Raw genomic sequence first — 16,243 nt, forward strand, 5'->3', positions numbered from 1 at the left:
AAATGATAGTAATTAGCAAGCTCACATTACTAGTAAGAGGAGGATCTTTTTATTCAACATGTAATACCTACAGTGGCTAAATTAAAGCAATTAAGTGTCTAAGGCTCAAACAAAAGCTTTGAAATGCTCTCAATTTCAGTTGGCCCACAGGCATTTTGCTAGCCCTCCCACTTGTGTGTTTTCTTCACTTAAACAAATATCATCTCATCTTCTTAAGCTGTGGCTAGTAGGATACCATTATTTCCATTTTACTAATTCATACTGAGTACATGTTCAGGGTTACCTGAGTACAATGAAAGAATGCCCACTTTATCTGTCCTCTGGGTCCCAAGAGGATAATGTCCCAGAGTCTAGGACAGTCATCACTTTCTCCCTCTGCCTCTTAGACCCAGACTGCCTACTAGTTGGGGCCATAAAACAGCGCATGCCTGGCTGATTTCTTGCTCTGCTTGCCTCTTTGAAAGAGGACACCTGAACCAATGTAAGCCCTGAGGACAGGAGAGCCAGTGCTACCTGTTCCCAAAGACCTGTTGACAAAACGGGTGACAACTTCCTGTTTACAGAAGAAAAGGGATTGGCTGTAGGTCTGTCTAGTAGATCCTGAGGGGAAGGGCTGCTTTGCTGAAGACGACAGCTCATTCAGACCACCTGAGCCAGGAGCCTTCTGAGGCCCGAAGCCATCCAGTGTACTGTCTTCTGAGAGGCAGAGGATGCCCAGGGTTTCATGTGATCAGTCTAGTCTCCCAGCCCAAGGCTGAGAGGAATGGTATATATTTCTATTTCCATTTACATTTGTTTATATTTATATATAGTATGCGTGCATACTTTTTAAAAAAATAAATGAGAAGCCCTTGCAATAGGAAGAATATTGAATACTGCTTTGGTTGCATCAGCTGCTGGGATCTATTTTGGTGGAGGACTGCAGTAAAAATAATACAAATTGTGGTCCTAACTACTAGTTAGCTGTCTTTAAAAATGTAAAATAACAGCAGCATCTACAGACAAGCCAGGAATTCTGCTTAATCAATCTGAATGAATCCCGTGGCTCTTGAATCAGCTATAAGCAACAGTCTTAGTCACACCCCTCTGACCTGTAACGTTCTGAGGAGGAGGGGAGACGGGTACATGTCAGATTGTTGGAGCTCAGACAGACCTTGGAGGTCACCCAGTGCAAGTCCCTGATTTTACACATGAGGAAACTGAGGCCCAAAGAAGTTCAACAACTTGCCCAAGACATGTGGCCTAGCCTGGCCTGGAATCAGGGTTTTCTAATTCTCTCAGTATCATGTTTTTTTTTTACTTAACGTTGCTGTATGATTCCTGGATGATGTGATCCAGCTTCTTAAGCATTTTCTTAACTTGACTTTCTATGCCTTATTCAAAACACATAGGCCTGCAGACCTCCTGAAGTGGCTGCTCAGAGTGGGCTCGGCTCCTTGTGCTGTGTGTTTTCTTCGGCTTGTGTGTTCCTGGGGACACAGGGATGATAAAGTGACTGTACTTGCTTTCTTGCCTCTCTGGAGGTGGGCTTCATCCCATTTGTCTCCATTCCCAGGAGAAAGAAGAAAATTGCCAGTTGCCAGCCTTCTCGTAGTCTCACCAGTATACCCAGCAGGAGCGTCCTACTCTGGAAAGCTATAAACCAGGTGCCCCTTAATGGTTCCAGGTGGCCTGGAAACATCAGCCCTGGGCAACACCTTTCCTCTCCCATCAGCACTGCTTGCCAGCTGCTGCTGCCTTTGTTCTCCACCCCTACACTCCCTTTTGGTGAAACAAAGATTTAGCAGGAAAACCCAGGGGAGTTGAAGGGATGCACATAGTCCTGAAGACACTTGTTTCATTTTGAAATGCATAGTCTGACCCACCCTGAATGCCCCCAGAAAGCCCTTGGTCAGCAGCCAGGATTCCATCCCAGGATGGGCAGTGTAAGCAAACTACCTCCTCAGCTGGTCTGGCCTCTTGGCTCCCTCCCTTCCCTCCCTCCTTGAGCTTCCCTTGGTCAGAGGTTGGCCTTCCAAATGAAGAAGGCTCATTCCCGGGCCCAGGGCCTGTAATACATGTGCTTCTTTAGAAACTTCCAGGTACACTTGAGGTCCCTGCATAAGAGAGTGAACAATAGCCAAGTTTCCAAGAGTAAGAAATCATATTCATAAAATATGCCCATACAGTAGGAGGGAGCCAGCCACGTATTTAACATTAGTCATCGATCTTCCAGTCCTCTTTCTCCATCAGACCAATTCCCACCCAACCAGGCAGCACTGACCTTGGCGAAAGAGGCAGCCCCAGCCCCAATGTCTTTTTGTACTTCATGTTTTGATTCATTGTCAAGATATCATAACATTAAAGTCAATTCAAAAGAAAAGTCTGTATCAACTTTTGAGGCTCCGTGGTTTTCCTCTCATTTGTTGTTAAATTCTGGAGAATTATAGGAAATATCTGAATTCTCAAAATAACTATAACTTACCTCTCTGCAGAGTCCAGCCATTGGAAGCTTGCTCTTTTTGAAGAAGCTTATCAGATGTTCACTGGTAAACTCGAGCCTCTTTTTTCTTCCTCTGGGTCTTGCTCTGGGTTGTCCACCCATCTAGAAAGCCACCTGCCCATCTCGGGGCCCCTCCTTAGGGAAGCCACCTAGCCTTGCCCCTGCCCATGTCACCTTCTGCGTCTGAGCCCACATCTCACAAAGCACCCAGCCCAAACCCGAAAACCTTTCAGGGCAGGAATGGGTGTTTTTACCACCAGAGTGGATTTGCTGAGGCTGGTCTTGTCTATATTTTCTGTGTTTAAGGTTGGCAGTGCCCACTCTTTCATCTCAGTACCTTCTGAGTCTTGCTTCTACCTCCCTTCCCTTTATTTTCTCACCCTCCGGTTTTTTCTACATTCTTCCTTATCAAAGTTTCGTCTCAGCTCACTGCCCCATTAGAGGGCTTTAGAACCAGGTCACACAAAGCTTGCTACTACTAAAAATACGTGAGTTTTTACAGTAAGCATAGAAAACTTTGAAAATGTAGTCAAAGGTCTACCCCTTAAAAAGGGATCAAACTTAGGTGGTTAAGAAACACAACTCCCATATTATAGGTGGAAAGCTGCCTAGCTCAGTCTACAAGACTAGCATAACCCTGCTACAAAACTGGGCAACGATAGCTCAACTAGAGAAAAATAGAAGCCAAATTCACTTATGAATCTAGATGTAAAGTTTCTAAATAAAATACTAACAAATCTCCTCAAATATTTGTAAAACGAATTTAGTGAAAGACCAGTAGAGTATACCCCAGGAATGAAAAGATGGTTTATGTTAGAAAAGCTGTTTAATTCATACCTTAATAAAACAAATTAAAGGTGAAAGACTGTGTAATCATCTCAATAGATACAGAAAAAACATCTGGTGACATCCATCATCTTTTAGTGAAAACCCTTAGCAATCTAGAATATAAGGAAACTTTTGAAACTTTACTCTGTAATCACTCCAGTTATCTAGAAACACCATATTTAATAGAGAATCTCTAGAAGTTGTCCCATTCAAGTCAGATTCAAGGCAAGCAGGGCCACTATCACCTCTGTTTTTCAGTGTCATGCTGGAAGCCCTGGCAAAAGATGCAGTAAGACAAGAAAAAGAAAGTGTAGGAGCCAGCCCCAGTGGCCTAATGGTTAAGTTCAGCTCACTCCGCTTTGGCGGCCCAGGTTCAGTTCCCAGGTGTGGACCTACACCACTCGTCTGGCAGTGGATGTTAGCTCAGGGTGAATAATCCTCAGCCAAAAACAAAAAGAAAGTGTAAATATTGGAAAGGAGACCAAACTCTTTTCTGGGTGATATATGATTTACTTAGAAAAATCCAGAGAATCACTGCATAAGGTATTTGAACTTGCATAAGGAAGTTAAGGTAACCAGACACAAGACCAACATAACAGAATCAGTAACTTTTCTATAATCAGTAACAGTTTATAAAATGGAAATGTTTAATCTCATTTCATTTTTGCAGTAACCCTGAGAATGATTTTAGCTCCATTTTGCAGATATAAAAACTGGAGTTTGGGGCCGGCCCGGTGGCATAGTGGTTAAGTTCACGCGCTCCACTGCAGTGGCCTGAGATTTGCAGTTTCGGATCCCATCCCCAGACCTACACACTGCTCATCAAGCCATGCTGTGGCAGGTGTCCCACATATAAAGTAGAGGAAGATGGGCACGGATGTTAACCCAGGGCCAGTCTTCCTCAGCAAAAAGGAAGATTGGCAACAGATGTTAGCTCAGGGCTAATCTTCCTCACCAAAAAAAAAAAAAAAAAAACTGAAGTTAGAGGTTAACTTGACCAAAATCACACAATTTATAGTTAGCAGAGAATGAATCAAATCCAGTCTGAGCTGAGACCTTGTTATCTAGCACTGTAATACTCCACTGCGTTCGTGTTCAATGCCACGTATAAGGTTGCAGACTTCTTAATTGGACGTCTTTGTAATAACGGGAATTGACACTAAGTCACAGTGAAACAGAGGCAGGATTTTTTTGGAGGGTACATGCCAGGTGGCAATGGCTGTACTCGCTGCATCGTGGTGCGCGAGACCTCCCAGGAGTCGGCAGCGCCCAGACGGCAGTGCCCAGCCTCACTGTCCACAGCAGGCGGCATTAAAGGCTCGCTCTGACCATGCTTTCTCGGGACGCAGGGTAGCTGCTGCTGAAGCCTCCCCTCTTGGGAGCCCGAGGTCCCTGAGCACAGAGTAGCTGCAGAGGACTGCCACTTTTGTTCTTCTTGAGCTCAAACCTGCAGCAGTTCAGAGACACCCACCACACAGCAAGGCCAGTTTAAAACACAGCCCGAGTCTGAGCTGAAGTGAAGCTGTCAGACTGGTAGGTTGGTAGGTAGGTGTCATTCGCTTGTGCACAAATAACAGAGAGATGCTCAAGAATCTTGCGTGTGAGTGTGTGTAGGTACATAGCTTTGGTGGGCTGCTTTCTGCAGCTCTGTGGAAACCACGGGCAGAGGTATAGGAGAGCCAGTTCAGAGGTGTGCATGGGTAACAGGAGGTTTCTTGCCTGGCCTTGCTTGGAGACGCCCTGATAGTATGTTCCTTTTGTTTGTAGGTCACACTCACCACTTTGTGAGATTTGTCTGGCGGTATAGATCCAAAATAAGCCTCGGCTTCATTGGAGCCTCTCTTGCATGCTCTCCTTCCTAGAGCCCAGACCAACACAGAACAGTCCAGGCATGGAAGGCTCCAGGCTGGGCTGGGAGGTACCCTCAGCAGTGAACTGTGGACATGCCTCAAAGTGTTCTGGCCTTCCCGCTCCTTTGTACAAATCGGTCATTAGATTAGGAGATATTGAAAGGCCTTTCTCAGTCTCACATTCTCCGATAATGTCCGGGAAGCTCTGCACTGGACACTGCAGTGGAAAGAGGCTGTGCAGGGCTGGGAGGGAGGACTGGTGCATCAGGGATTTCTGATGGCTTGTGAATACTAGGAGAAACTGGGTGTGCCTCATTTCTCAGAATGACTTTCTACACATTGTTAACCTGAACATGGGTCACAGAAAATAGGGTGGATTAGGGTGGACAGATGACTAACACAGAGGTGACCGTGAGCTGTTAACTGGGTTTCTGAGAATTAAATGCTGAGCGCATATAACAATTTTCAATACAAGGGCAACGTCTAACCTACGAGATGACTGTCATGTGGGTGTTGGATAAGAATTTAACCCTTGAGATTTGAATCACCCCGAAGGGCCCTTATCTACTCATTCAGAAAGTATTTATTGAGATCCTCAGAAACCTTTGTATTGCGAGATACCACCCCCTTATCTCCTGGGTTTGTGTAAAGCAGGGTGCACCTTCTTACTTGGAGGAGTTGTGCTTGTGTTGATCTCAACAACAAAATAGCTCTCCGAGCCAGCACTGGAGCGGTCTCACCTGAGTTTGAGAAGCAGCAGTGTGCTGTAGTGAAATCCACTGGGCTTGTGGTCAGGGGCTACATTTCAGTCCAGCTCTGCCAGCGGCTGCCTGCCACTGTGGGCAGGATCCTGCATCTCTCAGAGTCTCTGTTTTCCTGTGTGTGATGTGGAGACGATAGTTTACCTGCAGCCGTGCTCACACGCAGCCAGGGCCTGGCACGTCATAAGCACCCACACAGTATGAGACTATTATGAGTTGTTTGCTTGTTGTTCTCTCAGATCTACAACCACCTGTGTGTCGAAGAGGGAGGCAGTACCCCCAAAGACATAAAGAAAGGGGGGATGAGAGTTGGAGGACAGGCCGGAGTTTGGAAGAAACTAGAAATGCTTGTGTATCAGTTTGGTCTCTTGCAGTTACTGGGATTTGAGGGGTAAATAGCAACTCTTCCCTGAGTTCTGAACCAATTGAGGAGGAAAGAAAACAAAAGATAGAAGACCCTTTATTACTGATGATCCGGGAAGTGGGTGTCCCAGGACCGCACCCCAGGATTAGACAGACCTGCCCCGCCAGGCACAGGGATGCTGGATCTCCCCAGCCTCCCCACAGTGGGGTGGGCCCTTGACCTCCAAGTGGACCCCACAGTCCCAAGAATGGTTGCCAGCACATGCTATTTGCCAGTTGGGTGGCTCCCAAGAGGCAGAGGAGGGAAGTAGCAGACCCTGCACGCCCAGTTCTACTCCACCTGCTGCGGAGAGGAGTGGGGGCCAGAGAGAGGCCAGGGGTGTGATACAGGTGGAACTGCTGCCAGAGGTGGAATCAGGAGTGAGGAAAAAGTGCACCCAAGTGACCCACCCGACGCATTCTGGCTTAAGTCACCAAAGGGAATTGGATCATATCACTGGGACATCCAGGGTGGATCAGGATTCAGGCTTGTCTGGATCCAGAAGCTCAAGTGGTGTCTGTGGGGGCCTTTTTCTCTTGGTTTTGCTTCACTTCATCCTCAGAAGGTTCTCTCTCTGTACCCTCACCAAGATTCCAGGTCTATGGGACCCTTAGATCTTAACTTCAGAGATAAAGACAGTGTCTTTTCTGACCTCTCTGTCAAAAATCTCTCTGTATTGAGAGAACTATATAGTGGTTACTAGGGGCAAGGGGGTTGGGGGGTGGGCACAAGGGGTGAAGGGAGACATGTATATGGTGATTGACAAACAATAATGTACAACCAAAATTTCACAATGTTATAAACTATTAAGACATCAATAAAAAAAAAATCTCTGTATTGCCTCAGAGAGGACCACATGTCCATATCTGAATTAGTCACTGTGGATTGAGGGATTGGAAACAGGCGTCAGCCCCACATCACTTGGACCAAAGAGAATTAGAGAAAAATCCAGGAGAGTTGAGTCCTCAAAGGGATGCTGCACATGTCCCCCAAGTTTTAAGAATGAACAGTGGTTGTGCTGCATAATAGAAATGTGGGTGTCTTTTCTTTTTCCTGAATACTTGTAGTCCCATTTTTCTGAGCGTTTATTACTTTCTAAATGGCGAGGGGGGGTAAAAATAATAAGTCTATTTGTTTTAACCTTGCTTTGCGCCTAAAAGGATTTATGACACTAACAAAAAACACATAAAATAAAAAGAGATAAATAAGCAAAAGCGATAAGGGGAATACAAGAGTGAGAAGCAACAGCCAAGGAGGAGTTCCTAGATATTTATCAGAAATAGGACACCCAGATATCACGGAAAACCTTTTCATTTATTTGGGGAAAAAGAAAAAGAAGGATCCATTACTCTAAGGATTCAAAGGTGGAGTGGGGATTCTGAGGAGCCCTGGTTTTAAAGGCGATGCCAGCTGCAATTAACAAAGCCTTTTAGGAGCACATGGCTCCTGGGCCCCGGGAGGTTGTGGAGAGTGAGCATCACCTGGGATCAGCTGGCCCACCTCCAGTCTCAGGTGGGAGCATGAAGCACCTAGGTAGTGGGTATACTGGGAGGTGATCGGGCCCCCTGTGCTCTGCCCATGGGCACAGTCTATCCTGATATCTGATCACCTTCCCAAGATGCCATCATGGAGGCTCCAATCTGAACCTCGTCACCTCCACTGGAAAAACTCACCCTCCACAAATGGTGGCCTGCGTCCCTCTGTGCGGTCATCCATCTAACTTCCAGTTTAAGGTGACCCCCAAGGCTGGTCTCCAACCCAAAGATTACAAAATTTCTTCCTGGAAAGCCAGCACCACGATAACCCCGAGGTATCCTTATCTCTGAGACTTTCCCAGGCCAGAATTAGCTCCACATATAAACATTTGGGTTTGATTTTTGGTTGTTAGCATCTCCCCTGCTTACCAGAGTCCCTTGCGATCAAGGCCACAAGTGGGGTAGCCATTCCTGATCAAGCTGGAACACATCAGTGGGAGGCCTGGTGTTGTGAGCCCTTCCCCAAAGCCTGCTCGCTGCTCCCACATTTGAGAAAACAAACCCAACTTTCCAGGGTCTGGTGGCTGGGTTTCTCTGCCTGTCCAGCCAGCCACATGGAGTTGAGACAAGCTGGCCCTTCAGGGGTCCTCCTGCCTCCCACAGCCAGGATAAACTCAAGATTTCGGGAAGTCCTGCAAGATGGCACCAGTCGGGGTAGACAGTGTGCTAGGGTTTGGTGTGTGGCTTTGGTTTTTGTTTTTTTTAATTAACTCTTGGTTACCTCCCTCCAAACAGACAGCTACAGACAGTTCTTCTAATTCCTCTCAGAAGAGGGAACAACCTCCTCGGACAATCTCCTCTCCCACATCCTGTGAGCACCGGAGGATTTATACCCTGGGCCACCTCCACGACCCATACCCCACGGACCACTGTCCCCTCGAACAGGTGAGCAGCAGTCTCGTTCCTCTGAGGTCATCGGGGTGGATGGCTCCCGATGCTGGAAGGTCTCCTTCTCCTCCTGTTTAGCCAGATGCCCTGGCCTCTCCTGCTCACTTTGTACCCCCACCCCATATTGAAGGTGGTGGTGGCAGCTCCCCCTTACTCAGTTTTCTGTGTGCCAGACATCTTGCTAAACCCTTCATGTGCTTTTTCTTGTTTAATTCTCACAAATCACCCCCCAAGGCAGGCCATTGGCACCCCCAGTTTATGGATGAGGAGGCTGAGGCTTAGAGAGCTAGAGGCCCTGGTGGAACAGGATTCAAGTCTCACCCCGGGTGCTCTGCTGCCTCCTGCGTTCCTCTGTCCAAGGGCCTCCTGGCTTTGAGTGAAAGCACGGAGCCACGATCAGGACTAAAGAATGCTACACACTTGGCTCGAGCACCCTGGCACCGTGGGCTACAGGCCCAGGCTTGCTCGGGGAGATGTAGCTAGAGTCTGGAATTCAGTAATTCAACAAATATTTACCGAGCGGCTGTTTTGCAGAGCAGGTTCCTAAATTGTGGGACATGGACTGGTGCCGTGTGGGGCGATGTGGCCACCGGTCTGCTTTGAAAAGAGAAAAAGGAGCACAGGGCAGTGAGTCTTTTTTTTTTTTTTTTTTGACATAAAGCTAGATTTATATGACTTTTTTAAAATTATTGTGTGCCTCTTAATATTTCGGCATTAAAATGTTTTTTTAAATCACATTATGGTAGCAGTAGATGGGAATTGACTTTTTGACTCCCCTTACTTTGCATAATAAATAATTAGCAAAGTCTATGTGAGCTTTCAAGATTTGTTTTGAAATCCTACAGGATTGTGATTTTCCAAAGTCTGGGAAACTCTGATGTCAAGAATTTCACAGGAATTAGGGCAAAGCGTGTGAGATGGGGCTCCTGTCCTCAAGGAGCTCACAGTCTGGTGGTAAATCTAACTACCGTGTGATTAAATTCTATAACAATATTATAATGACCATAACGGCAACAGGGATCAAGCACATCCTGTGTGACAGGCTGTGTGCTGATACCACCACATAGATTCTTTCTCTTCATTCTCACAATAGCCCTAAGCAGTTTGCTAGTCAGGGAAACTGAGTCTGAGGCTTAGCTTTTTGTTGTTAGTGCTGTGGAGTCGATTCTGATTCCTAGGGACCCTGTGTACCGCAGAGTGGAACCCTGCCTGGTCTTTTTGTGCCATCCTCTCACCTTCCAGTGCTGTATCAAACAACGCTCCGCTGCTATTCATAGGGTTTTCATGGCCAATTTTTTTCGGAAGTGGGTGGCCAGGTCCTTCTTCCTAGTCTGTCTAGTCTGGAAGCTCCCCTGAAACCTGTCTACCTGGGTGACCCTGCTGGTATTTGAAACACCAGTGGCCTAGCTTTCAGCATCACAGCAACATGCAGCCACCACAGTATGACAACCGACAGACAGGTGGTGGGGTTCCCTGACCAGGAAACAAGCCCAGGCCGCAGCAGCACCAAGTCTTAACCACTAGACCAGCAGGGCTGGTGAGGCTTAGCTACCTGGTAAATTCCATAGTTTGAATTTGACTCCAGTGGGTTCACTCAGAGCCATGTTTCTCACCCCTTAAAAAGCTTTCATGCCCAAAGGACTTCAAAGGTGAGAAATCTCATTCTCTGCTGCAGCTGAGCTGCCCCGTGCAAGGCAGGCTTACCTGCATCTATTCCATAACTTTACCAGCGCCCACCTCGGGACAAGGCATTGTTGCAGACTATAGCAGGACCACCTGCAGAGATGACTCTGTCATGCTAAGGGAGAATGTGGTTTGGGGTGAAGGCCAGAGGGTGTAGCTCTGGGTCCCCCCTACCAGGGCTCCATTGCAGCTCTGCTGCTCACTATCTGTGAGATCCTGGGAGGATTCGAACCGGGCAGCTGGCCTCTGGAGCCTGCACTCTTACCCTTTTCATATCCGGGCATCTTATCGTCCCAACCAGATTACAAGGTACTTATTCCTAGTATCCCCTTTTGCTTTTGTGGACATGACCCACAGTGAGAAATGCATTTTCTGCTGTGACCCAGTATGTACAAATTGTACACACGTAGATAATGAAAAGTATTTACCCTTATAACATGCAGTGCACTCCAGTGCTCTTATATTTCACTGGAGGAAAAGAAGCTGGTGTTACAAAAGAGAACCGACAGGCAGGACTAATCTAAGCTGTTAGAAATCAGCCTGGGGTCACCGTCACCTCAGGGGGGGCAGGTAACTGAAGGGAGGCGGGGGATGTCCCGGGGAGGCCTCCCACCGTCTGCTGCTTGATCTGGGTGTGTTCAGTTTCTGAAAATTCAAGCTATATTCTTACAGTGTGCACACTTTGCTGCATATATGGTAATATTTCAACAGAAAGGGAAAAATGCTGGTCTCGGCCCCTTAAATTGATTTCCTGACCCAGGAATGGATTGAGACTCACAATTTGAAATATTATCTTTGACTGACCCACAAGATGTTCAGTAATTACAGGACGGGTCAGTTTCGTCAAGAAATCCTTCGTCAGGGTGAAGGGTGCGTATTGGAGGATGTGGGGCCGGGGAGCAGGGGGCGCTGCTATAAAATAATGTCTCCTTTCCCCGGGGCAGTCGATGCCGAGGCCCTACCGCCAGGTGAGCTTCCCGGACGACGACGAGGAGATCGTGCGCATCAACCCCAGGGAGAAGATCTGGATGACGGGCTACGAGGATTACCGGCACGCGCCCGTGCGGGCCAAGTACCTGGACACCTCGGAGGACGCGGACTCCTACGTGCGCTTCGCCAAGGGCGAGGTCCCCAAGCACGACTACAACTACCCCTACGTGGACTCCTCAGACTTTGGCCTCGGCGAGGACCCCAAAGGGCGCGGGGGTGGCGTGATCAAGACACAGCCGTCCCGGGGCAAGTCCCGGCGGCGGAAGGAGGACGGCGAGCGCTCCCGGTGCGAGTACTGCAGGGACATGTTCAACCACGAGGACAACCGGAGGGGCCACTGTCAGGATGCGCCCGACTCCGTGAGAACTTGCATCCGCCGGGTGAGCTGTATGTGGTGTGCAGACAGCATGCTCTACCACTGTATGTCGGACCCCGAGGGAGACTATACAGACCCGTGCTCGTGCGATACTAGCGACGAGAAGTTTTGCCTCCGGTGGATGGCTCTTATTGCCTTGTCTTTCTTGGCCCCTTGCATGTGCTGTTACCTGCCCCTTCGGGCCTGCTACCACTGCGGAGTGATGTGCAGGTGCTGCGGTGGGAAGCACAAAGCGGCCGTGTGACTCCGGGCCCTTCCCCCCGCCCCCCATCCACAGCCACAAGGGACCTTGTCTTCGCCACACTCTCATCTTCTCCCCTGCTCCCTGGTGCCACCATTGCAGCCTGGGGAACCTACCCGCTGGACTCTGCACTCCCCCCCGCCACCCACTCTGCGTCAGCGACACACCCCTACACGCAGCACACAGTGTTCTAAGGAAAGGAACCTCCACGCAGACCTTCGTGTGTTATTAACAATCTGTAATCAAGCTGTCTTCTCCACATTGATTTTCCTGTCTTTCCTCCCCACCTCTTCCAGTTCAAAGGCACCTGTAGTCGGAACTCCTGATTTTTGAGGGTTGTTGTAGTTGGTGTTTTCCAAGAGCATGGAAGACTCTCTTTCTCTTGGTTCGGCTTGCCTGTTGGTCCTGAGCATCGTCGGGTTCCTGTGGAAATGTGATGTCAGAAGGATGAAACCCACCAGAAGTATTTTAACCTGCAGTCAGTTATTATGTATAGGAGGTGAGCTAGTTAACAAACTTCTCCCACAAATCAAGATCGCTTTAACTTTTCTAAAGCCACAGTTCCCCTGTAAGCTGCAGTTTGTATCTTGAGCCCATCATCATTTTCTGTGCCTCCTCCCCCCAAATCTTGTCAGTTATTCACCAATACGAACATTCACCCGTAAAATGACTGAGAATTGAGCCTTAACTTCAGATAAACTTGTGAGAATCAGGAAAATTCCTTAAACTGCATCACATCCTCTTAGGCCAGGGCTAGAAAGGGGATTTCAGGTCTCTCTGAGCCTCCCCAGTTACCCCTAAAGTAGAACTTTTTAAAATTATGTCACCACCACTTCTAAAAATTTAGCAATATTAGAAGAAAATGCTCATGAAGAAAGAAATTTTGCTCATTGTTTTGCAAACCAAGTAGTCTATTCAAACACAAACCAGTGTCCTCCAAAAAAGTTCCGGTTGAGAAACACTCAAGTTGTAGTAAATAAAATTATAAGAGCTTTTTTTTCCCCCCAGTGGCTATTTTGTATTAACCGGGGGAAATTTTAAATGTCATACATTTGAAGAGTGGTGGGTTGCATTTTGTTCATGGGTTTGTGTTTTTGTTTTCATTTTGGCCTCAATTTCACATCACGAAATTCTTCATTTATACTTGGGAAAAGGCCATATGTAAAAACCCTTCCAATGCCTAAGTGTCTTTCTCCTGCAATCCTAAACCCAGACTTGCCACTTTGGGTGCACAGATGGTTAGGTCAGCAGGCTGGGTCTACCTGTCGCCTTGCCACGTAGGAGGCTTCTAATTAGCTGGGAAAGAGTATTTTTCTAATATATTGCAAGGAATAGCCAAATCTTATTGCAGAAAGAAGAAAAGTGAAGAGTGGTTACCTGTACCTAGCATAGTACAATCAAAACGACGTGGAGACCGTAGAGGACAGGCTTGTCAGCGCTGGCTCTTCTTCCTGCCATGATCTTCCTGTGGTAATTGCCAGCTGAGGGCATAGCCTTATCCCTCTCTCTCTCCCCACTTCCCTCTTCTCTTCTCTGTTGCACACAGGACATCAGTCTTCGAGGAAAAAGACTTTCTTCCAGTCTGCCAATCGTATTGGGAAAGTGCTAGCCACGCTTACCTTCATGGGAGTGTTTTCAGCTCATCTGAGAGCCCATCACATTTCTTTAGTCAGACCATCGGTGTAAATACCGAGTGTGCTTATGAGTTAGTTGGAGTATGTTTTCATTTGTTGGAGTGACTGGTTTGGGAAAGGAGCAGAGAGCTGTCAATCTAGTGATGAGAGAACTGCTTCCCTGCCAGGAAAACATCTAGAAAACCTTCAGCCAGCCTCCAAACGTTGTCAAGAGACCATCTTCCCCCCACCCTGAGTCTTTCTCAAGATCTCCTCTCTACAAAGCACAACACTAATGTATGTTTTGTTAGACCTCAGTCCACGAGCCCCTATTTATTTCAGTATAATACACACATCCCCTGCTTTTTGTCCGTTGTCCCTAATTAGTCCTTATCTGTTTCGATCTTCCTTTACCCCGATCGTTTTCCATCCCTTTGAAGAGTTATGCTGGTGAATCTTACTCCGCTTACGCTTAACGCTTTTTGGTTTGTGAAGGCAGCGGTTAAGGGCACAGGGCAGCCGTGGGGACATTTATGTAAATACGTCTCTCTCTAGTTACCACGCTGCAGCTGAACAGTGTGTAGTATTTTCCCAGTCAGCTCTGCCATACTGACGTCAATCATTTGAGAGAAATTATTCAGATTTTATTTTTGTATCTGTGGTAACAAAACATTAACCAAAAGATTTTCTGTTGGGAAGCTTCCCCCGAGCCCCCCCCAAGCTATTTGCTCACATTAACAAATTAAAGTGCCTGAAGCATAATTCATTCTTTACCTGTATACTAAAAACCCTGTTGTATTGATTTTTTTATAATAAGCCTTTTTACCTCTGTGTAAAAAATATATATACAAGTGTATGATGTACATTTTAGTTCTTAACTTTTTTTTATGGTTTCTAATATGTATGACCAATGTAGCCATTGCTTTAAAATGTACCATGTAAATATAAACACATCCTATCAGATTGCTGACTTTGGGCTATTTGTCTGGCTGGAGTCGGGGTGGCATTTGAGCCTCTGTGGATGTGGGAGTTCTCACACACGGGATGGGAAGGGGTCTCCTTTGGAGAAGGACGTAGAGACACCGGTCTGTTTTTGTGAGGCCCTTCCCGCCTATGGTTATGTCATATTCCCAAGGGGAGACAGACGGCAGCTCCTCTGGCTCGGATGCCTCAAGTGAAAGGAATGCTGTATGTCACCGCCCAGGGAACACCGCCTCTTCCTAGGCCTAGCTTCCCCCACGCGTGCTCCTCAGAGGGAACAGCTGTACTTCCTCCAAGTTGTTTTCCACCGATTCCTGCTGAACCTCAGGTGGGTGTGTGTGTGGAGTTTGGAAGACAGTTTCTCACAGAAAACAACTGTTAAAACTGCAAGACCCTTGGTCTCCTCAGAGTGGTTCTATTTCACCGACACTTGGCCCACTTTCCCTTCCAAATGGGCTCTTTGGATGCTCAAAAGTTACAGTGACAATCCCTTGGAGGAAATAAAGTGTGGGGTCTTTTAAAGGTCACAGAGGAAAGTTTCAGCTCCTTCTCTAGAGAACTGAGTTTGGGGCCTTAAAAAGAGATGTGTAGAGGGGCCCCTCCATCTTAGTTTTAACTGTTCCCTAAAGCAGTGACTTTTCCAAGGCACTGGCAAAGGTGAAAATCAACAGGAGATGCTGGAAATTGGAAAGTGAGAGGAGAGAAGCCATAAGGATTGGTAAGTAAGAGGTTATTAGAGAACTTAATGAAAGTTGCTTCGTTAGAGTCGGAGGGGCGTAAACCAGATTATAGTGGGGTGAAGAGTCAAGATGGAGGAAGTAAAAACGTCAAATGGAAAACATGTTTTCAAGAAGTTTGATGCTAGAGGAATAATGGGATTGCTCTGAAGTAGAACTGAGGAATTAAAATAAGTTAATATCTGCCAAGATAATATGTATGCATTTACTTGTTCTTATGACAGTTAATCCTGAATAAACTGTTCTCATAAAAAAAGAAGGGAGAAGAGAACTTGGAAGGTGCCTCTAAGAGCTGCAGCAGAAAAGGAGTGCTGAGATCTTCCTTGACCCTCGTGTCCCCTGCATGTCCCTCCCGTTATCCCTGTTTACAGTTGAGGAACTGAGGCTTAGAAAACGTACGTAAGGTAAGCTGCAGTCACATGAAGCGAGAGCTGAACCCGGCCTGAGCCCGGGTCCTTTCCTGGCCTCGCTCTGATTCCTCTGCTCACCCTCCTCCCTGTTTGTGGGCTTGAAAAGTGGGCACCGGTCAAGAGCCTTGCCCAGTCCTCCCTGTTCTCTCAGGCCCATCAGGCTGCTTCAGGATTAGCCTGTCATCTTTCATGCCTGGCGTGCTCAGCCAGGAGCTGGACGCACTACACGTGTCACCTTTAACTCCCTGTGAAGTAGAGTGTTCATGTCCACCTCACAGGTGAGGAAGCAGGCGTAGAGAAACTACACTCGCCCTTTCAGGGTCGCTGGACAGTATGCCATTACTAGCCATTAGCCCTTGGGCAAGTGACTTCGCCTTTGTGAGCCTCGGTTTCCTCAGGTATAACAAGTGGAGTAACACCGTCAGCACTTCAAGAAGGTTCAATGATAGGGTGTAGTTACAGTGT

The 16,243-nt window shown here is 47.2% G+C and overlaps 1 protein-coding gene across 2 annotated transcripts in view; it reads left to right on the plus strand.

The window, feature by feature from the left end:
* The window catches only part of SPRED2 (sprouty related EVH1 domain containing 2), a 115,450-nt gene extending 100,837 nt beyond the window's left edge, over positions 1 to 14,613 (plus strand). The window contains exons 5-7 of one of the 2 annotated variants that reach the window (XR_015553637.1): positions 8,595 to 8,744; positions 11,375 to 12,536; positions 13,584 to 14,613. Coding sequence is in view for 1 of the 2 variants with exons in the window: in XM_087436652.1 (XP_087292778.1) it covers positions 8,595 to 8,744; positions 11,375 to 12,040 (816 nt within the window). In the remaining variant the exon portion in view is untranslated. Of the gene's footprint in view, positions 1 to 8,594; positions 8,745 to 11,374 lie in introns of both variants that reach the window. The other variant, XM_087436652.1, reaches the window with a different exon arrangement.
* The last annotated feature ends 1,630 nt before the right edge of the window (positions 14,614 to 16,243 follow it).

This window comes from Ceratotherium simum, chromosome 11, assembly GCF_057802395.1.
Source record: "Ceratotherium simum simum isolate JZ-2026a chromosome 11, ASM5780239v1, whole genome shotgun sequence".
Taxonomy (NCBI): Eukaryota; Metazoa; Chordata; class Mammalia; order Perissodactyla; family Rhinocerotidae; genus Ceratotherium; species Ceratotherium simum.